A 26974-nucleotide genomic window follows, 5' to 3' on the forward strand; every position below is an offset into this window, starting at 1 on the left:
CTCAGATCACTTTGTGCTATCTCATCATCCCTAGGCCAGCATTTGGTTCCACCAACATGGCGCCAGCATACAAACCCTTGGGGATCCGAGACCGTATGTCAATCGGGCATTGTTTGTACTCCTATCAACTGACATCAAACTCAAACCCAGGGAGAGGTAAAGTTCAGGCTCCCACTAGGACACCAACTTCGAAGAGGAAACGTGAAGGTCAGTGTGATATCGAGCAGATCTTGAACCGGTCTGACCTGTGGTGGAGACCAAGCCCGTCCCAAAAAGAAGACAGCAAAAACCCAGCGAACGCCAGGAGACTCCGATAAGCCCAAAAAGACTGAGGAATTCTTGAGTGTAGGACTGGACATTGGAACGACGGCTTCAGGTATGTGTCCAATGGGTTGTTTGATCTTTGTGTGCTAAAGATCCCAGCCATTGCGTATGCGGCAAGCATCGCTTCACCAGAGGAGATTTGCGTTCTGGACAGCTATGAAGGCCACGTTGTTGTGAAGGTGCCAACAAGAATGGCTTATGCCGCGGAAAATGACTTCAGGACAGATAAATGGGGCTTTCAGGTGGAGAGCGGAATGCAGATTTGCAACTGGCCGAAGCTCCGACTTGACGAAAACACGAACAAGGAAGATTTCGACGATCCCCTGCTTCAGCAGGCCATTGGAGACGGTCTCATGCACATACCTGATGGGAAGACTGCATCCGAGGTTATCGAGGACTTTGTCTCCAACCTCCGAAAATATTGGCTTCAACGTTTGGACAATACCATCCTCGAGACAGCCATAAAGCATGCCCGGAAACGCATCTGCGTTCCTGTTCCGACCACATGGTCGCCAGCGGCTCGGGAAGCCACTCATCAGGCGGCGATTAAAGCCGGATTTGGGGAGGGTAAGCGTGACGAGATTATCATTATCGATGAGAGCGAAGCAGCTGCTCTGGATGTGATTAAATCGCTGGAAAAATCTTCCGATGCAGATCAGTTGGAGGTAAGTGCGGTCTCATGGATTTCGACTCGAGTATTATCTGACAAGAATGTAGGAGGGAGTGTGTGTCATGGTGATAGACTGTGGGGGAGGCACAATCGACAGTGCTTCGTACAAAATAACCTCTTCCAAGCCTCTGCAGCTAGAGGAGGCTTGTGCTGGCGAAGGTGGTATTGCCGACTGATGCCCAAGGGGTCGTTGCTGACATCCAATTCAGGTGCGAAGATAGGGGGAACAAGCATCGACCGGGCTCTCCATGCCCTGATGCAAGAACACTTCGGCGTCGCATTCAGCGGACTCCCAATCAGCAAGGTAGCAGCGACCAGTCACTTCATGCAGGACTTTGAAACACACAAGAAAAAGTATGATGGCCAGACTGAGAACAAAGATCTCTGGCTCCGCCTCAATATGAGGAAACTGGATGATCAGGACGAGAACATTCGGAATCGCTATGATTTCATGGACCTGGCTGCGAAGATCACAAGGTATTTTCTCCCTGACTTCCTCTCCTGTCAGCTATTGTCTCGATCAATCGACCTGCTGACAGAAAATAGTGCCGATTTGCATCATATGTTCGAACCTGTGATCCAGAAAATATTCGAGATAATCCGTGGACAAGCCCGTCGAATCGCAAAGGCCAGGCCGGCTACTTCTCTTCGAGTAAGTTGCGAAATGGTTAGACAGTCATGCGGGCTAATATGCGACAGATCATCGCAATGTGTGGGGGGCTTAGTTGTAACCCGCATATCTTCAACCAGGTCAATGCCTTTGTCGGCAACTTGTTCGAGGATGGTTCCGTCAAAGTTTTGGCTCCTCGTCAGCCATTGACGGCTGTGGTTCGAGGAGCGGTGCTCGCCGCCCAGGGATGCTCGCCTATTGTGAGCCGACGATCACGGGAGTTTATTGGCACACAAATTCACCGCGCGTGGGACGAAGCCAAACATAGGCCTGAAGATAGGTTCGAGTGCCCAGAGCGTGGGTTGAGGGCCAAAAACCAGATGGAATGGATAGTCAAAAAGGTGAGCAAGATATTCCGGCCTCCGAATATGCTAACCGCAGAAATAGGGCCAGAAGCTGAAGCCTGATATGAAGGCGAGAGTGAGATGCTATTATGTTCTGGAAAACGCGCGTGCCGAGGTCAAAGGGCCGGTGATCGATCAGGTTCTGTATAGGTGTGCAGAAGATATCGCTCCATCTCGGGTGGACGATCCTGGTGAGTTGCCTCTATTATCGTTGAAAAGAAGCTGACACAGTGTAGCAGTCGAGGAGATAGGCGTGATCCGAGTGGATATTACCAACATTGCACGCCGCAAACGCGCAGAAGCCAGGACTGGTTTGAAAACCTATCCCGGCTACATTGCCATTGATGTGGATATTGAACTCACCATGTCAAGTTCCAAGGGCGTTCTCGAAGCTGTAGCGAAGATCGGAAGGACAAAGGTGGGAACAACCACTATTACATACACACCGGCTCCGGCGTGGGAGCATGGTCTCATTCGAAAGGATGAGGATAAATGAGGGGATTGCTCGATCAATGACCTTGACGACTACGGACGCAACCGGCACAGAAGATCTTTGAAGATCTTTGCCTCAGATGGGCTGTTTCAGAGAGTTGAACAGTTTGAGGGGTTGCGTTAAGAGGCTGACGTGACGTTTGATTTTGGAGCAGGGCTACGATGGCAACGGCAGAGCCTTTGGACGATATGGAGCAAGATATTCTTGAATATTCGAGCAGCTGGTCGTGCTGCGCATTGTGCATGGAGCTGGACGTGTCGTGATGGAGGAACTTTGTGTGCAAGTTGGCAAGCCATATTGAGGTTGGAAACATGGCTGTGGTTGACCTTCGGACAGCGACGGAACAACAATATTCCATGGTTCCAGTGGTGCTTGGCAATTTGGCAATATTGGAGACACGTGAGAGGCTATTTACTCGGTGAGACAGGTACATCTGTACATAGCTGGCCAGATATGGCTCCTCCATTTCGGAATCTCTCAAGCAATCTAGGTAGTCTCGATGAGTAAGCTGAAGCAATTCTCAATTACATGAAGCACGGTAAAGTGGAGGGGAACAGGGAGGGTGGTAATAGTACTAAAGCAGCCAGTCAAAGACTCCATACTGGGCTTGGGATCACAGTGGGAACCCGCCCAATGCGGGATGACCCCAAATACTCATAGAGCGGCATGACTTACAGCCAGGTACGGAACTGGGGTCAAGCAAGTCGCTCCAGCAATAGTGAAACTGCGCAGTCGTGACAGTCCAATAGCGACAACTAACCAACTTGCAACGTCCCATTCCTGAGATATGAGAGCTTCTTCATCACAGAGAGCCCTCATACGATCGCGACAATGATACTTTGGCGTCTCCATCATTCTCTTCCACAGGTTTGGGAATGAATAATACGACCGAGAATGACGGTTCTTTCGTCCCTTCGCTCACCCTGGAACGCAGGCTCGAGATTCCAGATCAAAAGAAACACTATCTCGATTCGCTCCTCCGCTTGCTGGACTCCTTGATTTTTGTCCACCTGGGTCTCCTCTATGTATGCGACAATCTTACATTCCTCCTTGTCCTGCGCGCGTTGAACCAAGTGGTCCACATTCAGCATCGGCCGGCGGCTATCACACCTGTTATCGTGGTAAACCTCATCTGTGTCGTGACACATCTCCTACAGAGCAGGTCGGGGATCAAGCGACTCCATGGAGGCATTATCGTGGACTTCGTCGGTGAAGTCCCAAGATCGCGGACATCTGTGCTGATATTGGACTTGATACTCTTCTCTCTGCAATTGGTTATGCTCGTGGCCGGGCATGAGAGACAAATTGCCTCTGGAGATGCTGTCGCACGGGAAGAGTCACAGCCGCAGGACCTGGAGTCCGAAGAAGCCGGGCAGTTGAGGTCACGTGCTCATGCTCAAGTGGAAGAGTCAGAGGACGGGATCGAGCTGCAAAGCCTCTTGCCCGATGGGAGGGGGGAAGACGTTCCAGCCCACCAGAAACAACCAGAATCGACACAAGATGACGACGATGTAATTTTACTGGATTTGAAGAAGGGCATCAAGGCGCTACTCAGAAGACCAATTCCTGTGGCTTCGCCTACTGCCCTTGAAAATGCTCAAGCTCGTGCAAGCGTCGCCGCATTCTTGAGACTCGCCGCTGCGAGGGCAAGGGCGGGTTGAAGGCGCCGGCTCCCAACGGGGAAGATGTCAATTTGTTCGGAGCGTCCAGAGCCTGGCTAGTCGTTGTTGAGCGGTATTCAATCATATCCTCGAGGAGATTTTCGGTGCATGCTGCGGCACGATCACCTCCCAGGCCATCACTCATCTCTGCCGGTCATAAAGCTCAATAGTATTCAGGGGTCATGGTTGCGACTCTGGAAGGTACGCATGATGGGGTGGTTGAGCTATCTGAGCAGAGACAGTCATTCCATGGCGACACACCCGAACGACCATTTCTCATTCACCTCTTATTTGCACTCCACAATATTGAAGTGGAAGAAAGCGAGGGGGCAGAAATCAAGACAGCGCTCCGTCTCAAAAAGGTTGCGATATATGGCGAGAGCTGTTACATGACTTGCCTCGCTGCCCAGTCATGAATTCGACCCCCGGATGAGACAGTCCTCGAAAATCATGCAGCAAAGCAAGGCTCTATACTCGTCAAAGTCACAGCACAATCAAACAAGCAGCATCAGGGTCAACGGGGTTCCTATGACACCATATTTATCGGCCTTGTCCGTTCCGCTATAGAATTCTCTCTTACAGGGCGTGGACTAAGAACTGTACAGAGCATTGAGAAAAAGTACCTTGATCTGTAGAACCTAATAAGGCTCGGTTAGACACGGATATCTACTTCCCTTGTCGCTCCTGTTCATAGCACAAATGGGAAATGTGAAGAATCGGATCGCTTTTCTGCCTGCAGCCTTGTGTCCCGTTTCGTCGAGTGCTCCGCCGTGCTCAGCCTTGCGCGAGGTGGTGCAAGTGCAACGTCTCGGGGAAAATCAATCGTCCAAAAAGCCCAAGCCAAACCCCCCAACCCTCTACTTTGCCTTTCTTCGACAGCGCCCTTCAATTGACTGCGCTGCGACAACAGGATGCGCCATCTTCTCCGGGCAGCGCCCCAGCTGTCTGCACGGGTGAGCGCGCGGGCGGGATGCATTATCAGTGGTGCCGGCGCTCTGCAAATCCCGACGACGCAGAGACGACAATATTCGAGATCGACACCTTCGCGATCCTGGCTGCCTGTTCCTTTTGTGTGAGTGTTGTTTTTGGCCCTTTCTCCTTCGGGGAGCCCTTCCTAGAAGAGGGAAATGAAGCTGACATGGAGTCCGTTACTCGTTGGTGTCTATACAGCACCGAGACAGTTGCGGGCCTGACGCACACGACGGACCTTTTCTCGCGGCTACTCAAGGAGCGCATCGTCGCTGTCTACGGCGAAGTCGACGACCGCATGGCTGCCACCGTCACCGCGTCCCTCCTGTACCTCGAGGCCGAATCTGACCGTCCCATCTCCATGTACATCAACTCGCCCGGCGGGAGCGTGACGGCCGGACTCTCCATCTACGACTGCATGAACTACATCGTCCCCGAAGTGTCGACGCTCGCGCTCGGCCAGGCCGCCTCGATGGGCAGCCTGCTCCTCGCCGGCGGCGCCGCGGGCAAGCGCTACTGCCTCCCCCATTCGAGCATCATGCTCCACCAGCCCAGCGGTGGCCACTACGGCACCGCGGCGGACATTGCCATCCACGCAAAGGAGATCCTGCGGATACGCGCGCAGCTGAACGGCATCTACGAGCGCCACTTGACGGGGAAGAAAAAGATGACAGTCGACGAGATCGAGAAGATGATGGAGCGCGATTACTTTTTGAGCGCCGAGGAGGCCCTGGAGATGGGCGTCGTCGACGAGATCCTGTCCAGCAGGAAGAAGAAGCCCGACACGACGAATGAAGAGACGTGAAGAGACAATGGACTTTGAGTTGATCAGGTTTTCGAGAAAACCAATTGGGATTCAATGCCGAAAAAGATACATACGACCGGCACTTCGCCCACTTCCTTGAAACGCGATGCTGTATTCGGGCAGGCAGTTGAATGACTGTACAACACAATGTATATGCTTCAGGCAGCAGTCCGAGGCGGTGGCCCTTTTGATGTTCCAACCATCGCCTCTCAAAATTGTACAGCACTGTCGGGGATCCGGACCTCGGAAAAATCGCCACTCAGAACCAGGCTAACTGGAAAGCCCGTCCCACACAAGGGCAAGGGAAGGGAATTCGCCATCCTAGGATTGGGCAAGCACAGTAGCGCAGCAGGTGCTCAAGAGAACCATTAGTGGACGGAAGCTGAAGAGAACAAACCCATCATTGGTGAGAGAACTGGGATGACTACAAGGCTATGTAAAGTTCCTTCTCGAATTTCATAAAACGCTGGAGTCCTCTCACTCAGAAACACATGTATGTATAACTACACCAGATACGCAACTCATACTTCGAAGGTCGGAACACTGTTGTTAATAATGTGGCCTGCTCTGTTCCCAACTGTGCCAAAAAGTTGGCAAAACCACTTCCAGACTTTGGTGCCCAAGGTTCTGTCCTCCTTGAAAATGAGATAGATAAATATATCAAGCACATGGGATGATGGGAGAAACCGCGCGGGTACAGACTGCCAATTGACGCTCACATTCTTTTTCGAAAACCAAACTCCTTCAAAAATCGCTCAACGTTCGAACGAGGTAGAAATCGTCTCTTCATTAAATCGTGGTCATCATAAAACCTCAAAGTCGAGGAAAGATGTTGTGCTTCGGGAGCCCTTTCAACGTCAATGTCACCAGGTGCCCCGGCGGGCAGGCGTGGAACTCCGGCTGGGATTAGGTGATATTCGCCTCCGTTTCACCAAGAGCTTTTCGTTTTCGGTGTCGTCGTCGTCGTCGTCCTTTGATACGTCAAGTTCCTCGATTACTTGTGCTTTGGTATCCTGCTCCAACGACTCAAGCATTCTGGTCCAGAAGAAAACATCCTCGGTGTCTTGCATCATGTTTGCCATGCTTTGCTGTCTCTGGCAGATCTCAATCAGAACGGATTTTGACAGCTCGTTGTTGTTCTGCACATATTTTAGTGCTGTGTTGAAACTTCGGCGTGCATCTGCATAGCGCCCTTTGGCATGTTGTTGTCGCCCAAGTCTGCGATAAGCAAGTCCTACCCGCCAGAGATCTATGCTTCCTGGAATCTCTCGCAAGGTCGTCAATCTCCGTTGGACTTGGGAACAGATCTCTTCGGCTTCATCATATTGATCCTGGGCGACAAGTCTGTAAGCTTGCAGGAGCATAAAGTAGACAGAAAGCCCAGGAGACACGGCATCAACTTCTGAGATCTGTGGTAGCCATTCTGTCAGATCTGTGTCTGGATCGTACCATAGCAGGTCCAGAGCTCGATTAAGTCGAACCTCGTACAAGAGCTTGTTACGCTTGTCGATTCGCGTCTCGAGACCGTCGTACATAGAGCGGGCAGCACGGGTATATAGGTCTCGTAGCTGTTCAACCTCAAGTTCGCCGAAGACGCTGAAGAGGGCATGGCGGGAATCTTTTGGATCCAAAAATGTATGCGCCCATCGTTTGACACTTTTCAAGAGCAACTCGGCAAGCTGCCGGTGGCCACTGAAAGCCACCCGACCCACTTCGAAAAGTAAGGCCATCGGTATCTCGTAATACCACGACTTGAACAATTCGGAATTCTGGAAACCTGCAAAGGCCTTTCCCCACTGTGCCCAAGCGAGGTCCTGCTTCCCATTGTCAAAAAGATTGATCCCTGCGGTTAGACTCGATGATAGGAGCCGCGATGCCTGGCGCCCTCGGTTATGCTGGGTAGAAGACATAGCATCCCAATCACCGTGGACAAATGCATCATGTGTCCAGCCACGTAGGTTGAACAGGAATTGCTCGGCGACACTCGCAATACGAAATCCCTCGGGCGACGGAACGACAATAGTCTGTAGTGCTTCTGTTGGCTTTGAATATGGCACTACCGCTTCGGAAGCTGGAGAAGGTGGAGGCGACGAGGCTGTCGGTGATAACTCTGAAGCAAAAGGAGAAGCTTGTGGCTGGGATGATTTGCGACTCCGTTTCCGCTTCAACGCACGTTCAGCTTTCCTCTTCAGGGAATCCAGATCCAAGTCTCTGCTGGTTGTCGGAACCTCCCCCTCCATGATCTGCTTAGCCTCGCCCTCCTTGAGGTACTTTCGCAAACCCCATGATTTGATCTTGTTCTTATACATCTTCTCACTGAGGGACTACGTTTAGTACCAGAATGACACTGTCTGGGGCCGGAGCTCACCTTGCCCATAATCCATGGCGCTCCCTCATGATCTTCATAACCTCAGGCAGAGGACGATTGTCTTCGAGGTACAGGTGAGTGAAGACCGGTCGAAACCTCTCCCAGTCAGCTCCCGAGGGAGCGCGCCTCTGGTCTCTACCAGGAGATGCCATCAATTCAGAAATTGCTAGTTGTGCACGATTGCGGAGTCATAGAGTTGATGGGGGAGGCAAAAGGTCGAGAAGGGCGGATCGAGCACTAAATCAGAAAGACAAATCCAAAGGAGGCTCAGCGGGCTTAGTTTCCACACGAGGCTATATCGCACGGAAGAACAATTTGAATACCAAAGGGCCGTTGAGGGCGTCGAACTCAATAGGTAAGTAGCACGAGACAAGAGGAGGGGTTAGAGATGGGAAGAAATGAGGTTCGAGATGCGGCTGACCAAAGTTCCCTGACAAGTCTGCCAAGACCCAGTTTAGCCAAGACGGCACTAGCCGCTTGCCGCTGGAACGGTCGCACGCACATGACACAACGGCGGAAAAAGCAGCGGCAAGTTTCCGGTCTCTGTCTGACAAGGCATTAAACCCTTCATCCTTCGTTCAGAGTTGTTGTGAGAGTCAGCTGGATGGAGGCCGCAGTTTGCTTATTCCTGGTCTCCCTAGCTCTCATGCTAATACTGTCATCTCAGCTACTCAGACAGACCTGTCCAACCCTCCCAGGAAAAAGAAAACACCATTTCGTCAATCGGGCACCTCAACCTCTTCTTGTACGATGGCCAATTTGTTGACAGGCAGGCGATTTTAAATGACTCCAAGAGGTCAGATAGGCAGCCACTCCGACCTCTGTGACAACTTGACCAAAAGCCCTGCAAGGAACTTCGGCGCATTTAAGCCACTCAGCCAGTCACGAGCCTGCGTTTTCCGAGCCTGGCCTCCCCCCCCTTTCGCAACCCTTCACACACCATGGGAAAGTGATGGCCCTCATGGCCCCCTTTGCCCCCGTCTAATGCGTGGAGTAGTCATCCCTCCCGTTTTGTGGCTTAGCACCGCCGATTCCCTTCACCTTTACCTCGTACATGTCGCGTTTGGACTTCATTGTCTCTCTCCTCTTCGTCGCATACTAAAAGCACTTCACATTACATTGTGGAAGCCACCTGCGTCCGAATTTCTCCTCTAATCCACCGGTTTCGCATCTCTTCGTCTTAGATTGGTCCGATGAACGGCCATGGTGCAAGCTGCCGACGATGTCGACCACACCCTCATATCCAACCTTGCGGCTCGTCTCCAGCATCTCGCGGACGACGTAGAGCGAGTCTACGCCACCGGATCTCGAAATGTGCGCACAGTCCTGCGGCGACAGTATATCAACACCGTTCATCCAACAACTGCTCGACCGCTATGTCGACTTCTTGGCGAGGATCAACTGATGAAAGCCCTCCGTCGGTTATCACTCAAACTAGCTCTTTTCACCCTGGCTCGGGTTTACGATGAATGCCATGTTGCTTTGTGTCGGGAGATCGCCGCTGCCCGGAAAGGTGAAATCCTTTACGAGGGGTTCAGACGAAATCCGTGTGTTGATCTACGACTTCTTGCTGATCAAATTGGTTTGCATAAGGAGGTTGTTGACGACCAAATATTGCTGGAAACCACTTTTGATGATGTGGCGCCACTACGGGCCATGTGGAAGCCTGTCCATCCCATGTCCTTTGACAACCTGTCACCGTTGCATTCTCTTTCCGATCTGTTACCCGGTGAGCAGTGGCCTAGCCATGAGTATGCCGGTATCGGTGGGGGCGGAGGCTCGGATATCATTAGTGCAAGTTTGCTGGGGCACCTATTGCGACAGCATAAGAAGCAAATGGATCTTTTGGTCTCGACTCGAACCTGGGCGACGGGATCTCAGGGCAAAAAGGGGTCAAAGTTGGGGATCAAGCGTGAGGTATACAATCACGGTGGAGCAGTGGAAGCGCACGGGCGACCTGTCGCTGGAACGTTTCGAGTGAAAAATGACACTACCGCCGAGGGCCGCGATCTCGAAGCCATTCCCCTCCCCTATCATTCCCAGATATTTATGGTCCTCGACCAGGGCGAATCTAGGTCTCAGATCTCCGAGGACGACAAGGCCGATCTTACCGATCAATTTCATGCTGTGCTGGATCAGGCTCGGCGTCCAATAGAAACTGTTCTCATAGTAGACACAGGTGGGGATGTCTTCGGCGCCGATTCCAACGGCGCCACGACGCCAGATCAAGATTATCGGGTCCAGAAAGCAATCAACCGTCTCTCACCCGAGTACAATCTCGTGACGGTGGTGGTGGCTCCAGGTGTCGACGCTCCCAATGACGCGCCGCAAAAGGCCTCAAAAGCTGGTGGTGTGGTTTATAAACCGACGAAAGACGAGAAATTGATGCTTCTTGATCTGCTCGCGACTAAATATAGAATGGACGGATCAGACCCCAACCGATTCGGCAAGACAACACTCGCGTTGCAGGCCCGATTGCGGGGAGTGGTTGGATGGACTTCGTTGGATCTGCCACATTATGTCATTGACACGTGGGAGAATCCCTGGAACAGCTTCGTGTACATCCGGGAGTGCATGAGCGACATTATTTTGATGCCAACACCAAAGTTACTGCCACTGATTGAGCCGACAAGCGGAAAAGGAAGCCCATGACTCCGATTGAGGAAAGACATGGGTCTCGAACTGCGCATTTAGCAGCTAGCAGCTAGCAACTGAACTGGTCGTGACGGACCCATGTGGCTAGGATCGAGAGGTTGTAGGAGCTGATATAGCGACAGAAACTCCCTCTGGACTCCTGGTCCGCAAGGCTGCGGAATCCTCAAAACTCTTGGCAAGGCTGCCATTCCCGACCTCGTACCATTTTATCCTCCACAACTCTGTAAAATATTAAGTTAATACACTCTTTCCGCTGTGTCACACTCTGAGAGGCAAATCCAATACACGATATCAAGACCATAAGTGTCACTAATATGGCGAACAACACTCTCGCGCCCTTATCGGAGGATGAATTGAACAAGCTGGCCGACTTGGCAATTGGGGCCAAGGCAAAAGCATACTGTAAGTGACAACACAAACCAAAGAATCAGAGCGAAGAAAGGCCTAAGCACTGCTTTGCTGCGCGCTCCGTCGGCTCTGACCTACCTGTTCCCTGAAGAAGAGAAGAAAAATGGCCTACTTTTGGGCTGAATGAAGAGAATCTTGCCCGGCCGCTGTTTCTCCGGCCATCAGCCCTCTACCCTACCTTTGCCCAGTATGGATCATGTGTTGACTCTGCCACCCATCTTCTTCTTAGGCCCGTACTCCAACTTCCGTGTCGGCGCCTCTGTTCTCCTCTCGGACGGGACATTCCACACGGGCGCCAACGTCGAAGTCGCTGCCACCCCTGTGGGCATCTGCGCGGAGCGATGCGCCATCGCCCCAATCGTGGCCTCGATGCCCCGTCCAGACATGCCCGTCATCCGCGCCATCGGGGTCGCCACGGACATCTTCCCGCCGGCCTCCCCCTGCGGCATGTGTCGACAGTTTATCAACGAGTTCGCCACCTCGCGGGACTTGCCGATCTACATGTACGGTAAGGACGGGGTGGAGGGAGAGGTGGTGCGTATGACCATTGGGGAGCTGTTACCGATGAGTTTCGGACCGAATGATTTGGAGAGGAATCCGGGGAAGAGTGAAGGGGTGGGTTTAGGGAAGATACAGGAAGGGTAGGGGAAATACACGTAAAACTACTTCATTTAGCTATACACGGTGTATACATCCCACTAGTCGAAGAAATTCAAAAAAACAAAAACAAAAAATGACACCCAGTCATTTCAAATGGCAAAAAGATTCAAATTCCCTAGGTCTGGCGTCTATCTTACCTTCCCCCCTCCCAACTGGTCCCTCTCCTTGGAGGGTTCACCAGTTGTCTCCCACGGTAGTCCCCTATGGGCACTGTAGCCCCCAGTTGAAGCTACAGTGCCCATAGGGGGGCAACCGTGGAAGGGTTGATGGATGATATGGCCTGAGACCTTCTGCTACCTATTGGCAACAGCGAAGCTCATACCATCCATCAACCGAGGGGGGAAGGCCCCGCCCGCCAAACCCGATAGAATGTGAATCCTTTTTATCTCGGACACATATCCCCTGGACTCGAAGTGGTAGCTTTTATGAAGGTCTCTTTATATCGCTGTTTGCCCACTTCTGGGTTTATATGTTGACCAAATTTGCGCAGACATAACATATATCCCTGTGATTTTTGTGAGTGGAGACCTGGGGAGGAACCTTGGCGGAGAAGAGTAATACTGACCGCAAGAGGTGCAGGGGAGCGGAGAATGGGTGCGGCAGTACGGGGAGCATCAAAATATGGGAATGGTAATCGTAGTCGTTTTCGACACTTGGCCGTCGTTCATCATTCATCTCTTGTTGTCTTGGTCGTTCATCATTGTGCCAGCACCTCAAAAGACGTCCTCCGGATCGACCTTGAAACTCTCCCCGTTCTCCCTGACATGGACTCGGTCCTTGTCTCTATCAAGAGGCTTTCTCATGTCTAGCGCATCCTCTCCGTCCTTCGAGACTCCAGTCGGATCATCCGAGTAATACCTGACCACAGTGCGGTACGTCGAGTAGCCCATGCTCTGATACATTTTGATGGCGTTTTTGTTGCTCCTCCGAACAAAGAGGTCGACGAACCAGGCGTCCTGTTGGTTGCAGGCCTTCTCAAGCGACTCGCTGAGGAGTTTCCCATACCCTAACCGCCGATATTGTGGTGCTATGGACAGGGCCGTGATGTGACCATGCCACGGTAAGTAATGTGGTGTTCCTCTGCAAGAAATATCTGTCAGGGACTCTTTGTTGGGCTCGCAAGGGAAGACGGTGTCTTACTTCAAATGAGCAGGCGACGACTCTACTTTGCCGATGATATAGCCGACAATTTGGCCGTGCTCTTCGATGCATTGGAACAGCGAAGGCCATCTCATCAGATATGTCAGATAGAAGTTCAGGTCATAGTTTTCCGTGTACGGGTCGAGGTTGCACAGGTTCAGATGGAACAAGTCCGACGGCTGGACTCTGCGGATGGTCGGCATGGCAATTTATTCCTTTGTTGCAAGGAACATTGTTGTCTGGTCGAGCAGAGGGTCACGGGTGCGAAGCATCAATTTTCTCGAGGACTTTGTTGGTGATTGTGGGGAGGAATCTGTGACTCCGACGAAACGCGCCGTCCCGCGAGATGCTCTCCAACAAGCCCGCCGGTTCGCGGGCCAAAATAATACGGTCGGGTCGACCTTGACTTTGCTTTGGTACACAGTTGTCCGAACAGCAAGTACTTTCACCACACACAATTAGAGCATCGAGAACATGCTTTCAATTCTATGATACAGCTTTCTTCGTTTAGACGAGCATAGACAACCTTGCAGTCACCCATATTCGACCTTTGCAGGCCTAAACACGCGGAAAGGCAGGATGACCGCCCTATCTCCACCAACCTCCCCGACAACGCCCTCGCGAAAGCGCAGGTCGCTGCGACTTTCCGGCGTCGAAATACAATCCCAAGACGCAGCATCTCCAAGTCCCTATACCAGCGGGACCACCAATGGCACGGCGTACTCGAGGAGGTCATCGCGGACGTCGCAGACTTCATACCAGCCTCGGTCCCCGGTGACACCTCGCCCCATGTCCTCCAAGTCATCCAGACCTCCGTCATTCTCCCAACAGCGCAGGCCGAGCCGGACAAGCATAAACAGTAACAGAAGTATAGAGCCGTACGGTGACGGCAACGGGCTTGGGAACTTGGCCGACGAGCTAGAGCAGGCTTGGGACGACGAAGAGGAGGGCGAAGGCCACTCCAACTTTCTCGAGGGTTTAAGAGAAGGCGAGGTGGACCAAGACTCGTCGATGGTCCGCGACATGCGAAGCCCGTACGAGGTGAACGACATGCATGATTTTGGCTTAGGGATGGTCGTACAGAGCCCGCATGGTCAATATGATGGGTCGGCTTCCACACTACGCGTCCCCCCGTCTCGACGGAATTCACAACCTCGGGAGAACAAAAAGCCTGGACATCAGAGACACGAGTCTGCTTACGACGGCTCAGATTATGGACCGGATTCAGAGGCAGACGAGGAAGACGATGCCATCCCACCAATACTACGCAAAAGAATCCGCGACATCGAGAACTTGACACGCATGTGCGTCAACCCCGAAGACGCCGTCAGTGAGGGTGGTGGTACTGTCCGGCGAGTCATCCATGGGCTTAAGGATCTTGGTCCGCAGGCCAACATTGAGTACGGGGTCACTCAGTTGATCACAGCATATACGTCGATGGCGACTCACCGAACACACAAGACGCGAGATCTGTTCTCGCAGTCGCACTCCCTGATGTACGGAGGGACTCTATGGCAAGTACCAGAGGAGATGGTCGACTTACTCCTAGACGACATCACGAGCTTATCCGCAACGCTCCCTTTCCTTCGCCCACAGAACCCACTGCTCTCACTCCAAATCCTGGCATCGCAGACCGACGAACTCACCCACACCCTGCGCTCGCTGACCGATCTGCTTCAAGAGTCGCGGCTCGCTGCCAGTGCTGCAACCAGGAAGCTCAAGTCGGTCCGTGACATGGTGGAGGACATGTCACTCGAGGAAGAGCTGGTGGAGAACAGCATTCTGTTAATACAAGCAGGGGATTGGGATCGAAGGTGTCGGGAGAGACAGGCGGCACGGACATGTCAGGAGGTGTGTGAGGGATTTGCGGATCGATGGGGTCTGCAGTGTGATGTGGATTTAATATCGCTTGCTGAGGGCAGGAAGCAACCTGCCCCTGTGTTGGTATCTGGATGATGCCGAAGGAGTTTGGAGATTTGGTTCTTGGAGCGCGGAGTCTGGCTAGGTTCGGCGAGGGATTCTATGTGCATGATGGAATGATTGGGCTTTAGTAAAGTGTCGACGAGAGAGCCCTGGTTAGAACGATACGAGGCACATTGGAATGGAAATTGACCTGTATGCGTTGACGTGAGAAAGGGGCGCCGCAATAATGACAGACGGTGGACGGGACATGAAAACAATATCCAAGATACAGAGTCGACAATCGAGCTCAAGATCCGAAAGACGTGGGCACAGTCTGAACGGTGCAGGTGATTCGTGACTCTTTGTTTGCATGACCCCAAAGGGAGCATTCACTGGTCACACGCATTTTGTTTGCTTTGAGACAGCCAGACGGCCTGGCAAACTGGGTTCCCATCGATCATTTGCACAATGACTCAATGAGCCCCATATCTGTCATGGCACCCGCCTATCGAATACTCTTTGACTTCAGCAAATGTCCTGCACGACATCCGCTCTACTCGCATGGCCGCATGTTTTCGCATCTGCTTGCCATCTCTGGTGCTATCTTCTGGGGGCGCAGGGTCTCGACTTGAAGTTTAACTGTCATGTTGTGGCGATCTTTTCCCTCTTTCTATACCTCAGCCTCTGCTTCGCAGCTGAATCTTCGCGCACTCAGATGTTTGTTTCTGCCGTTGCGTGGGTTTCCGGGATTCACAGTGCGCAGTACGAGAACTTTGTACACAGCCTCTAGGGACATGCCTAATCCGGGACTTCAATCGGTGGCGTGCTCCAATCGTGGCATCCAATCCTGCGCAATCGACGCGAGGCGAGATCGTTTCCCTTGTAGTGGAGCAGCTCTCACTAACCATAAGACAGATGAGCAAGCAACCGATTGAAGCTTGGCCTTGTGGCCGTTTACTCCGTGGCCCTGCAATTTACGCGACGACACGACAACTCCTTACAACACAATAATCCACCAAGACGACCTTGTTTTGATGCAAAATGTTATATTGGAGGGTCTGAAGAGCTTTGCAATGGGGAACTACCGAGTACAATTGAGATAACATCGACGGGGAACACGACCACGAGGGCGAAGACGAGCACAAGCAACTGGCAGTTTGGTGCTTGATCTCGTAGTGCAAAACACTCTCGCTTGGTTAAATTAACCGCGTGAAGATCCCTTATCCACCTCTACGAATGAGACGCGGTCATGAGATTCACATGGGGAAGCTAGAATATTGCCTTTCTCCTGCCTCCACCTGTCCCAGGTCCCGGATATCCAGACCGTCGCAGACTCAGCCACTCACGCGGCAACCTCATTGTCGACTGACACCAACGCCGTTTCGTGGTAGGTCACATCGTGGTTTTGGAGCCTCTGGCCAACAGCCTAGCCTCCCTGACCCGTGTCTCACCAATCCTGCTGTGGGAGTGGGCTCAAAAAATTGCTCAATAGACTTTGGTTCAAAGGGTGTTGTTTGGCGTGTCACTGCCGCAAGCAGCAGGATCCACGGTACTCAGCCTCGTGCTGCCCTCCCTTGCGTCCCTGGAGGCGTGGTGACAGTGGTGGCATGTTTGTTTGTGCCCTATCCCCAATTCCTGGTAGCTAGCAGCGAAACTGTTGGCCCGTGGGAATCCCCAGTGGTACCAGGCGCAATCTCCCATACACGGTGCTATTATATGCTCTGACGCCCACTTGGACCTCTGTTTGCTTCTCTGCTGGTTTGTTATACCTGAGTACTCTCTCTGTCTTGACATACATACCGTCGTTCGCTACAGTCGCTCGCTACACATATCTCTCGCTTTGACAAGTTTACCCCCTATCTTCCAGCATTTTTACGTGTCCTTCGTGGACATCTTGTCATCGACCCCCACAGCATACCAGATTCACAATTTTCAACATGAGAACCGGAGCAGCTCTTGTCTTGTTGGCCGGTCTGGCCGCCGCCTACCCGGGAGAAGTCCTGCGCAAACGTGCCCTCGCACCGCGCGAAGGCTGTCCCGCCGAACTCACCGCTGGCCAGTTCGAATTCCCTCACTACATCACGCAGATCTCCAAGTCGCAACCCGACAAGGCTTTCGGACCCCAGCTGAACGGCGTCTTTACTCCCAACGACATCGCCTCCATCTTCAGCTTCGACGTGCCCGCTTCTCGCGCCGACGCCAACTGCACGCTGGAATTCATTTTCCCTCTCAAGTCGCAGCTCAAGACGTCCAACTTTGAGTACGAGGGTGCTGGCTCGTTCTTCTTCACGGGGTACAACCCCGGCAGCTGCCCGGGACCTGAGACGACGTGGAACAACCAGCCCGCTCCGGGACCATTCCCTCCTTTCCCGGCTATCCACATGGAACCAGGAAATGCCTACACCATTGATGTCGGCCCTTGCTTCGTGGGCGCGGGGACGTGCGTTGCCGGCATGACCTCGACCAACGACACCAACTTCTGGTTCTTCCAGGACCAGGATGAGTGCCCCATTGGTATCTACACGGCATACGAGTACGGTCTGCCGCCGATGGCCATGCCACCCGTGTAAAGCGGTACCCTGCTTGGACGAGGGGGGTTGAAAGGCATCCTACAGTGATTTCGATACCTGGAGAAAATTTGGAGACCACCGTGAAAATTCTCCGGTGCAGAGTGGTACAGGTACTACTTGGAAACGGCCGCATTGGGGGGTTTGGACCACACCATACAAGAAGGAACCCGGCGCTCTTTTGGGGAGATTACAACATGGAAAAGAGGAAGCGTTCGCTGGGCGACTTGTGTTACGACAAACTTGACTGCCTCTTTTTCTCCATATGGCCTTTGTTTCGTGGCAGCCACCATCAAACAGAGTTACAGAAGAACCATCTCGCACATGTACACACAAACACACAATAGCCATTATCTTAATGAACTCCCGGTAAACGCAGGGATATTGATCGAAAACACGTCGTCTCATACAAGAACAGCCTGTCGTTGACTCATTTCTCTTTCTGTCCGTTCTACCTCGCAAACAACCAGGAGTCGAGTTTCTCGACGGATATATACATCTTTGTGCAAGTGTCCAGCCCTGATCGGGTCTTTTTGTCAGTACTAGCTTCTTCGAGCGAGTTTGGTCGTTTCGTTGTATGTAACTGATTGAATATACCCTGGTTGTGTTTTTATTTTTGTTTCTTTGAAGTGGTCTATTTCTTTCACTCGAACTTGTAGCATAACATCCGCACGAGTGTATCGAGTAACGAGTAACGAGTACAAGGCTGACAAAGTCAGGGACCTGCATCATCAGGCTCGGGCTTGCATGCAGGCCAAGAAGACAAATCGAAGTGAGGCACGACAGGTGGGTGACAGGAGTGTGATGTGTTTGGCTTGGCCATGAGGCAACACAAGGCTTACAACCACAGTGGGTGAGTAGTATGTAATTAGGTAGTGGTGTGAGCGCATGAGCAACTTCTCCAGGCGGTGTTGTCGATCTGTTCCAGGCCACAATCATGCCAAAGTGGGGGGGCGTTGGGTGGGTGATGGGTGACCCTGCATTTGCCCTATAACGGAACAATTAGGGATCCGACGAGGGATTATTAGGCATTATTGGCATGATTAGGGCATCAAGGAAGAGCCTCACTGACCCTTGGTGTCGTCTTGGGTGTCAACCCCCCACCCCCCGAACCCGATCCTTTCTCGCCCGGAATGTCTCTCTGGGTAAAAGCCACGTGCCTACCCACTCCCCCGTGGTGTGACCGTCACCTTTTCCCTCTCCATACACCTCATGTACCCGAGTACCAAGTACCATACCAAGTCTCTGCGGTACATGGCTCGTCCGATACACTTTTTGCTAAGCCCTTACGCCCTCAATTCTGGAACACCGCGAGCAAATACTATCAAACCGCGCGTCCACGTTCAAGCACGATCGGCGTCCCATCACCCAATGCCCGCCAATAATGCTGACTCTCGAAGGGGATCTACGTGTCGCCTTCTTGGCCGCTCCGCTGGTGAACGGGATCTCGTTGGTTTTTTGGGTCAACGGTCAATGGTCATGCATCGTTTTGTCGCTCGGGTCTCGCCGTTGCCGCCCCAGACGAGGCTTTACAGACATGAGCAATCATGGAACATCTGATGAGGGTTTGTGGAATCACTTTCTGCCAGGGAGTATAAGAGGGCTTTCTTTGTTTTTTTCCCTCCCCCTTCATGCTTTTTGTACCAAACCACACACAAACAGATTTACCAAACACTAACAAAGTGATACACTCACATCGATCAAAGCTCAATAGCTAAACAGCTAAACACTCCAACACAACAACCTACTTTATGGCATCGTCAACAATACACACCCCCAACACCAGCAGCACATCTTCGATGAATATGCAGACAATGCACAACTACGGCGACGCGTGGTTCGAGAACCTCAACGGGCAGAGGATGCAGTACGAGTCGCAGCATCAACCGCACAACTATGGTGACGCGTGGTTTGAGAATCTCAACAACCAGCGGGAGCAGTTCGAGCAGTACCAAGCCGCACATCAACCGCACAACTTCGGAGCTGCTTGGTTTGAGAATCTCAATGAACAGAGAATGCAGTACGAGTCGCAACACCAACCGCACAATTACGGCGACGCGTGGTTTGAGAATCTGAACAACCAGAGGGAGCAATACGAATCAGCACACCAACCGCACAACTACAGAGCTGCGTGGTTCGAGAACCTCAACGAACAGCGAGTGCAGTTTGAACAATACCAGGCGGCACACCAACCGCACAACTATGGCGCTTCTTGGTTCGAGAATCTCAACAACCAGAGATTACAGTTTGAGCAATACCAGGCCGCTCACCAACCGCACAACTACGGCGCCTCGTGGTTCGACAACTACGAGCAAATGTGGAAGCAATGGCAAGACTCCAAGAAAGGCGGACGTGCCTGAGAAAGGAGACCAGGACTGACGAGATCAGATCTGATTGGACCCATGCGAGTGGGAAGTGCTGACCTGGTCTAGTCGAGCCAGCTCATGCATGTCATGTCAGAACCAGATTGGCCATTCAAAGCACCGACACTTATCACGACAAGTATTTTCACCTGATGCGTTATCAGCAAACAGGTTCACAGGTTTGGTGGATTGGCAACGGACCCGGGGATAATTAATTTACTGGACGGGACTTTAAGGGAGGCAGGCCACGGCGTCAGGGTCCATGGGTACAAGGCACAGGGTACGGGCTACTTTTACCGCACAGGGCCACGAGTACATGGGTACATGGGTACATCACTTTGCATGTCCATGTACATGCACCGAGAGCCTGGAGCGACATTAATGCTAAAGAGTCCGAGTTTTTTTGACAACACCCTTTGAGAGAAATCCACAATATCAAGACACACTCAAGACACACTCACAAGCGACACAAGTCGCAAGGCACAAGAGACAAGGCACAAGCCAGAAGAAGATACAGATATACAGAGATACAAAGACCTAGCCATGTTACTCGGTAGATGGGATAGATCCTGTGGCCATAATGTCGACAACTGCCACACGTATATTAGGTATTAGATATTACATGATACGTGGTGTCCTGATGAACAAGTTAAAAAATAAACCAGTACTTATACAGACCCCGGCAGTCTCGGCCTTCAGTACAAGGACAGTATAAGTCCAAGTCCAAGTCCAAGTCCAAGTCCAAGACCTGAGTCTTTGACCAAAAGGGGTAAAAAAAGACCAAGACCTCTTCCCCTCGTCGCATTCCATCCAATACTGCATATCAAAATATACGATATACCTACCTACCTAGGGTATTTATCCACACTCGGTACATACACTGTACCTGTGACCATTCCCACAACCGTACCCACGACCGTACCCATGACCATACCCATGACCATACTACATTAGTATTTGAAGTACAGGTACAGGTACAGGGTCCAGATACCGGTACAAGTTCATGTTCAAGTGCGAGGGTAATGGAGTCAATGTGTATGGAATAAACATGGAGCATAAACCAGAAAGTATGAAACACGACGAGGCTACCCGGTACACGGAGTATGGAGTTACATTGTCACATACCGACCGACTACCTACCTATCTGTGTACCTACCTAGGTATATACTTCAGTAAGAGGTGCATATATCCATTGATTGTGATTGTGATTGTGATTGTGATTGTGAATTTGATTTTGTCATCATTACCATTTTTTCCTTGCCTGGGTATATATACCCAGTGCTGCGATGCTTACATACCTAGATACCTAGTCATGGCTAGTCACGGCTACTTGGCTAGTTATACGTAGTTATACGTAGGATATGTAGTATACCTCCCCCTTTCCTCCCCTCCTCTGCCCTCTCATATTGCTTTTTGTTTTTCTCGTGAAAATCCCGTCGTGTCGTGGCTGTTTGTGCCTTCTTCGTAGACAACAGAGAGGTCCAGTCAGTCCTGTTTCTCCCCCGGGGGTGCGCGCGTGTGTATTTGTTTTGTGTTCGTGTTCGTGTTCGTGTGCGTGTGTGTGATGAAAAGGTGCTGCGAAGGCCGGGAATCAAATGTGCCAACCAGCCCAGCCCAACCCAACCCAACGTAACGACATGACACCAACCGACCAAATCCAACCTAATCCATCCCTTCCCATCCCACCTGATTGCTGACGACTCGACCCGAAACCAAACACCGCCGGGACAATGTGGATAAAAACAAACCTGACATCATTTCTGTGAAATATCTGCGAATTGGCGCCGCCAATCCACGAAAACACCCATTAGGTAGCAAGGTCATCACGACCCACTGCCCCTTTCAATTCTAGCCTTGCTGTTTTTCCCTCCTCCCACTCACTACGACGCCGTGCCTTTCGTCTTCGTTCCTCAACTGTCAAAGAACAAGGCCGCCGTGAGCATTTCCTCCAGCGCCGTTTTCCGCGGCCGCCGATGTCTTTGCCAATCGTCGCTGTCGTTGGCGAGATGGAGGTCCTGCGTCCGCACCCTCTTCCGCCCGAGTTCGCCAGACGACGAGCGCGTGTGGTTGGCCGTCGTCGGTGGCGGTGGTCCCCCTCCAACTCCTGCGGGACTTCTCGGCCTGTTCTCCTCCTGCGCCCCTGAAATCACACTGCCAGACTCGGAGGTCTGCGCGGAGCTGGTCCCACTGCTCGACGTATATCCATGATCCGAAGCCAGCTCTGACAAGGCGGCCGTGGGGTTTTCGGGCATGGTGCGGTGGTGCGAGGATGTGATTGGTGTGATGGGCACTTCACCGTGCACTTCGGGGAAATGGCTCGACTTCTGCTCCGTGAGGTGGTGCTCGTTCTCCTTTTGTAGGCGAAGCTGTTCTCGAATCCGCCGCATGGCATTCATGTGCTTGCGAAAACCCGTTTCAATGCCGTCCAAATTCAACGCCTCCGCAGCGTGGCCACCTGGACCGCTGTGATACTCGGGTCTCTGGTGGGTTGGCCAGAGGGTGGGGTACTCGTCCTGCGTTCTCGGCCGGGTCGAATCCCCGCGTGTCGATGATGTGTTGTTTTCCTTTACATTGTCACTAACAAAGGTGACGGTCTCGATGGATTTGATCGCCCGATCCGTATCGTGGGACGCCCCCGTGACTCTGCTTTGATCCCATTTCTGGAGGACGTTTCGGGTGACTTCAGACAGGACTCTGTATTCTTCGGTTTCACTGGCAGCTCGGGCGCGGGTGAGTTCGGCGTGAGTCAGGCTGGAAAGAAACACATTCAGACTCTCGACCAGCATGGACAATTTCCTCCTAAAATCCTGCACGGTGAGGCCCTCGTAGTTCATGTCAGTGTTGGTGAGCCATTGCTTGACGGCGGTGCGATCTCTGGTCGAGGTGGACAGGTACAGCTTGACCAGGTTGTATAACGGCCGCAGGGCGGCGTTCAGCGAAGTCAAAATTTTGGAAAATGTCAGGGCCCATCGTTTGTGGTCTGGTTGTCGATCTATGAGGAGCGAGGTGCTCCCGACGCTGTGTAACGAGTCGAGGCTGATGGCAATGGTCCAGACTTCGAAGCGAAGGTTTTCAAAGTCTTCAGACGCTTTTTGCATACCATAGAAGGTGTGCCATGCTAGTTTGCACGCTTCTGCCAAGGAGGTAGGAGACGGGCTCCCACTGAAACCGAGAGCGCGCGACATTGTTTGGCATAAGAAAAAAGGGGGGGTTGGTTTTAAAAAAGGAATCAGATCGATCTGAAAATGGGTCTTGTTTCGCTTTTGAGCAGCTCTTCTAAGAAACCGATAGACAATAAAGGCAAAAGAACGTAAATGTAGAGACTGGTTGGCAATTCCTCTTGCATAGTAATAAGCCTTGCTGTGTGGTGGTCTTAGCCACTGCGTGACTTGGGAGACACACTTTGCTGGATTGTCTGCCCGCGCCCCCTCCCCGCAATGGTATGGGCGTGTTACCTGCTGGGTGAGAGAAATCAGGAAACCCTTCATATGGCTGCAAGGGGGATAGTGCGAAAAAGGTCTCGAATCGTTGCGCCACATGTGGTCTGACAATGCGGCGAATTACCCTCACCACCAACCCGTCCTGGGGGAGCTGACGAGTAAGAATTGGGCGTGGATATGATTTCCGTCGATCGAGCGAGTGGCAGGCCGAGTTGATACGGCTCGACAGCGGGTGATCGATCCTACCACTTACCAAGTGGGCGGTGAGTGGGTAGCAAATCGGGAGGTGGATGGCCCAAAGGGACGAAGCGAAAAGGAGGCCCAAAGGCCTAGGCCTTAGGGTGTATCAGTCAGAGGATACAAGTAGAGTATATTACTCACCTGGCGTCAAACCTTGGTTGTAGTGCCTGCGAACTACTAGTAAGCGGCTCGTGATGTCCATTTTCGGCATATTGACCAGGGGAATGGACAGCCACGACAGCCAAATGTGCAATCTCAGGCTGGAATTGGTTTAAGGTGGTTGGGCTTTACTTTGTACAGACCTGGAGACTCTCCAGAAGAGGAAGAAGTAGAAGAAGTTTATCGTGAAGATTAATCGATCTCGATCCGAGTTCGGGGCACCAGATCAGCCTTGCCGAACGGGGAGTTTGGTAGCGACCGAGATGTACGAGTAGATAGAGATGACCCGCGGTGGCCATCATTCAACCTCATCCTCCTCTTTGTTTGGTAGTATACGAGGTAAACTGCGCAGTTGGAGTACGAGTAAGGCGTCCATGGCCATTCTTGTTGCGAGAGGAACAAGGACTGTCGATGGTTTCGTCATTGTGTAACTAGGCACTCGTACTCTGGCGCTGTGTAGTAGTAAGGAGTAAGAAGAAGGATGCAAATCCCCCTGGAAACGATCTGCGAGGTCCAAGTGAGTCAGTTCGTAAAGTCCAGACTTTGTCCGAGATGCTGTGATGGTTGAAGTTTGATGGTTGCCGCGAGGCCCGAGACGTGGCCTGCCACTTTCACTACCAATACGAGTGCTTGGCGAGTTTGGCTACTTGGCTACTCACTAAGAGATTGACTCCGACCCCGAAGTTGGCCCCGTTAAATCCCCGAGTAGCACTAGTAAGTAATAATGATACCTAAAAGTACCATTAGCGGTACCTGGACCAGCTGAGCTAGCTGCCCGTCCCAGCCAGTCCCGGGCTCCAAGGTTGTCACACCACCACCACTTCGAGTCTCTCCCCTCCAGCTCACACCACCATCTCCCTCACTGTGTAGCACGTGTCTCCCGCTCCTCGTCAATACTCGTAGGCTGACATCTGACATCTTTATTCTCTCTTATCAGCCACATCTAACAAACTACTTAACTGCTTGTCCCCACACAACCCCCTACCTTGGTACTCTCTGCTCCGTGCTCCGTGCGTGATTGCGCAGACCATCGTGCCATCCATTCGCAATTCGGACATATTTCGAATCATCCGATTGGTATCTCCTCCCTACTTCTCCCCCCCGCCTTGACCGTGGGATGACGGATGTGTTACGGAGTACTTGTAGAATATCGGATCATACGAATGCAATAATTAATGCAATAAAGTGCAATTGCAATAGTGTTGTATCTTCACTGCCAAAAGACTTGATAAAGGAACCTCTTCTCGCACATCAAACATCACTGAACCAGCCCATCTCGACTCGAGCATTTCGGTTCTATCTTTTAATCTCAAGCAACACTTAGCAGTGTCTTCTCTCACACACACAAACCCCCTACAATGGAGTACTCAAAGAGTCGATATGCCTTCCAACCCACATTGTCGTCACCCTCATCATCATCATACTCCCACCCCCACTCCCGGCAAATAGCATATCAAATTGGAACCTTGTCGAGATCCAAGATTCAGAAAGAGGCGGCCAAGACGGCGCCTCACCTCCACCGCCTCCTCGGCCACGCCGCCGTCTACGACAACGCGGCCAGGTACATCATCAAACACATGCATGACTATACCCCAGAGATTGAGCGATCGCCGTCACTGGGGTCGGTGGAAGAAATCGAGGATGTCGATGACGACTTCTCCCTCGACGACTCCCTTGACGATATTGTCGACATCGTCCCCGAGGATGACGACGACGATGTCGAGTCATCAGCAACCACACACGAGTCTTTGCTGCAAACCGCCCAAGTGGCGTCTTTCAAGGGGTACGCTCAGCTCAAATCCCCCCGCCTCTGCGGCGTCGTGGTAACAACGACACCGCTGGTGGCGGGCGCCGGAGACGGCCACTGGGAAGAGGTGGAGAGCGATGCGAGTAGCACTGAGACCGAGTCCGACGACGATTTTGATCTCGACTCGGATCTAGAGGGTGACCTCCAATACGACTACTACGACCCCTCGGCCATCGAGTCTGCCTCGCAGTACCGCCACTACTACGAACGCCACTCGGACTGGAGAGATGCGCACTCCTGCTCGAAAGAGTCCTACAACTACAGCCCCTCAGCCCCGCAGGCATACACATACACGTACACGCACAGCGACGACGACCAACAACTCTGGTCTCAGCAGCCGCGCGTCTGGTCTCGAGAACAAGAAACCCGTCTATTCGTCGAAGCTTTTGGCTGAGCCATACCTCCACACCTTCTCTACTCTTTTCTAAGCGACGGCGTTGTCCCCGTTTTTGGGATTTTCCTTTGTTTATGGATTTTAATCATGAAGCTCCCGGTCTGCGACTCTGCGTGACACGGTTGAGCGTTTGAGCATTGAGCGTTTTGTTGTTATCTTGCAAAATCATGACGGTTCAAAGGTTTCAATATCCGCCTCTCCGTTGCATTGTATTGAATTGCAATTGCCAAAAGGCGTTGATGATGAGGATGGCACGGGCACGAGAGCCGCAAGGGCGGCCTCAAGGACATATACCTAGGTATAGCTGTACATATGATACCCCTCTAGATTTCCGACCTGGAATCTAGCCAACACCAGAGAAGAACAAGATCAAATCATCTGTTGAAAACAAATTACTTAAGTGTGTCAAATGTTTTTTTCTCTTCCAAAATGGAACTAGAACTCAATGATGACCCATGAAATAATCGAGATGGACGGTCCGAGGTACCGAGTCCAGTATACTTTGGTGACGGAACCAACTACCAGGTCCTTTTTGGTGGGAAATGGGTACCTTCAACTACAAGTACTTGTACAACCCGACTCGTCCGCATCTCGCATGTACATGTACATATGCATATGCAGATGCAGATGCAGAGGTAATAGTATCACATACAGTATTACGATATACAATACACACTAACTGTGTATAGACCTGGCCTGGAAGCCACGACGCGAGAAGAATACCTAGGTAGGTAAGCAGATATTCCCGTCGTCACGATGATGGGTTTTTGTTTCCCTTCGTCAAAAACGCCCACACGTAAAAGCACATCTCTGCCACTCATGAGCGGACCGTCCGCCTGTCCCTTATACCACTCTGACGCTGCCGACGATCTACCCCGTGTAGAGCTCGGTGGTGCCCGGATAGTTAAAAAAAAGACAAAAACAGAAGGCAAAAA

The 26974-nt window shown here is 52.0% G+C and overlaps 12 protein-coding genes across 12 annotated transcripts; 9 read left to right on the forward strand and 3 right to left on the reverse strand.

Moving 5' to 3' along the window:
- Positions 1-56: 56 nt before the first annotated feature.
- Positions 57-2504, forward strand: AYO20_03353 (hypothetical protein; the record flags this gene model as incomplete). The annotated part of the gene is made up of 10 exons (XM_022641656.1): positions 57-93; positions 151-207; positions 257-376; positions 424-989; positions 1042-1156; positions 1204-1471; positions 1541-1646; positions 1694-2005; positions 2052-2199; positions 2248-2504. 10 exons carry the CDS (start codon positions 57-59, stop codon positions 2502-2504), a joined length of 1986 nt encoding a protein of 661 aa, XP_022502516.1.
- Positions 2505-3376: 872 nt separating this feature from the next.
- Positions 3377-4162, forward strand: AYO20_03354 (hypothetical protein; the record flags this gene model as incomplete). Its single annotated transcript, XM_022641657.1, has 1 exon — positions 3377-4162. The coding sequence occupies one exon, from the start codon at positions 3377-3379 to the stop codon at positions 4160-4162; it is 786 nt and encodes a 261-aa protein (XP_022502517.1).
- Positions 4163-5300: 1138 nt separating this feature from the next.
- Positions 5301-5936, forward strand: AYO20_03355 (ATP-dependent Clp endopeptidase, proteolytic subunit ClpP; the record flags this gene model as incomplete). The annotated part of the gene is made up of 1 exon (XM_022641658.1): positions 5301-5936. One exon carries the CDS (start codon positions 5301-5303, stop codon positions 5934-5936), a length of 636 nt encoding a protein of 211 aa, XP_022502518.1.
- An 863-nt stretch (positions 5937-6799) lies between these two features.
- On the reverse strand, positions 6800-8456 carry AYO20_03356 (hypothetical protein; the record flags this gene model as incomplete). The annotated part of the gene is made up of 2 exons (XM_022641659.1): positions 6800-8252; positions 8305-8456. 2 exons carry the CDS (start codon positions 8454-8456, stop codon positions 6800-6802), a joined length of 1605 nt encoding a protein of 534 aa, XP_022502519.1.
- A 1051-nt stretch (positions 8457-9507) lies between these two features.
- On the forward strand, positions 9508-10956 carry AYO20_03357 (hypothetical protein; the record flags this gene model as incomplete). The annotated part of the gene is made up of 1 exon (XM_022641660.1): positions 9508-10956. The coding sequence occupies one exon, from the start codon at positions 9508-9510 to the stop codon at positions 10954-10956; it is 1449 nt and encodes a 482-aa protein (XP_022502520.1).
- Positions 10957-11273: 317 nt separating this feature from the next.
- AYO20_03358 (cytidine deaminase) lies at positions 11274-12012 on the forward strand (the record flags this gene model as incomplete). Its single annotated transcript, XM_022641661.1, has 2 exons — positions 11274-11361; positions 11597-12012. 2 exons carry the CDS (start codon positions 11274-11276, stop codon positions 12010-12012), a joined length of 504 nt encoding a protein of 167 aa, XP_022502521.1.
- A 728-nt stretch (positions 12013-12740) lies between these two features.
- On the reverse strand, positions 12741-13370 carry AYO20_03359 (hypothetical protein; the record flags this gene model as incomplete). The annotated part of the gene is made up of 2 exons (XM_022641662.1): positions 12741-13107; positions 13168-13370. 2 exons carry the CDS (start codon positions 13368-13370, stop codon positions 12741-12743), a joined length of 570 nt encoding a protein of 189 aa, XP_022502522.1.
- Positions 13371-13746: 376 nt separating this feature from the next.
- AYO20_03360 (hypothetical protein) lies at positions 13747-15123 on the forward strand (the record flags this gene model as incomplete). Its single annotated transcript, XM_022641663.1, has 1 exon — positions 13747-15123. One exon carries the CDS (start codon positions 13747-13749, stop codon positions 15121-15123), a length of 1377 nt encoding a protein of 458 aa, XP_022502523.1.
- Positions 15124-17006: 1883 nt separating this feature from the next.
- AYO20_03361 (hypothetical protein) lies at positions 17007-17639 on the forward strand (the record flags this gene model as incomplete). Its single annotated transcript, XM_022641664.1, has 1 exon — positions 17007-17639. The coding sequence occupies one exon, from the start codon at positions 17007-17009 to the stop codon at positions 17637-17639; it is 633 nt and encodes a 210-aa protein (XP_022502524.1).
- A 1811-nt stretch (positions 17640-19450) lies between these two features.
- AYO20_03362 (hypothetical protein) lies at positions 19451-19996 on the forward strand (the record flags this gene model as incomplete). Its single annotated transcript, XM_022641665.1, has 1 exon — positions 19451-19996. The coding sequence occupies one exon, from the start codon at positions 19451-19453 to the stop codon at positions 19994-19996; it is 546 nt and encodes a 181-aa protein (XP_022502525.1).
- A 1913-nt stretch (positions 19997-21909) lies between these two features.
- On the reverse strand, positions 21910-23184 carry AYO20_03363 (hypothetical protein; the record flags this gene model as incomplete). Its single annotated transcript, XM_022641666.1, has 1 exon — positions 21910-23184. One exon carries the CDS (start codon positions 23182-23184, stop codon positions 21910-21912), a length of 1275 nt encoding a protein of 424 aa, XP_022502526.1.
- Positions 23185-25196: 2012 nt separating this feature from the next.
- On the forward strand, positions 25197-26039 carry AYO20_03364 (hypothetical protein; the record flags this gene model as incomplete). The annotated part of the gene is made up of 1 exon (XM_022641667.1): positions 25197-26039. One exon carries the CDS (start codon positions 25197-25199, stop codon positions 26037-26039), a length of 843 nt encoding a protein of 280 aa, XP_022502527.1.
- Positions 26040-26974: the final 935 nt, after the last annotated feature.

The sequence above is a fragment of the Fonsecaea nubica genome (genome assembly GCF_001646965.1).
Source record: "Fonsecaea nubica strain CBS 269.64 chromosome Unknown Scaff15, whole genome shotgun sequence".
Classification (NCBI taxonomy): Eukaryota; Fungi; Ascomycota; class Eurotiomycetes; order Chaetothyriales; family Herpotrichiellaceae; genus Fonsecaea; species Fonsecaea nubica.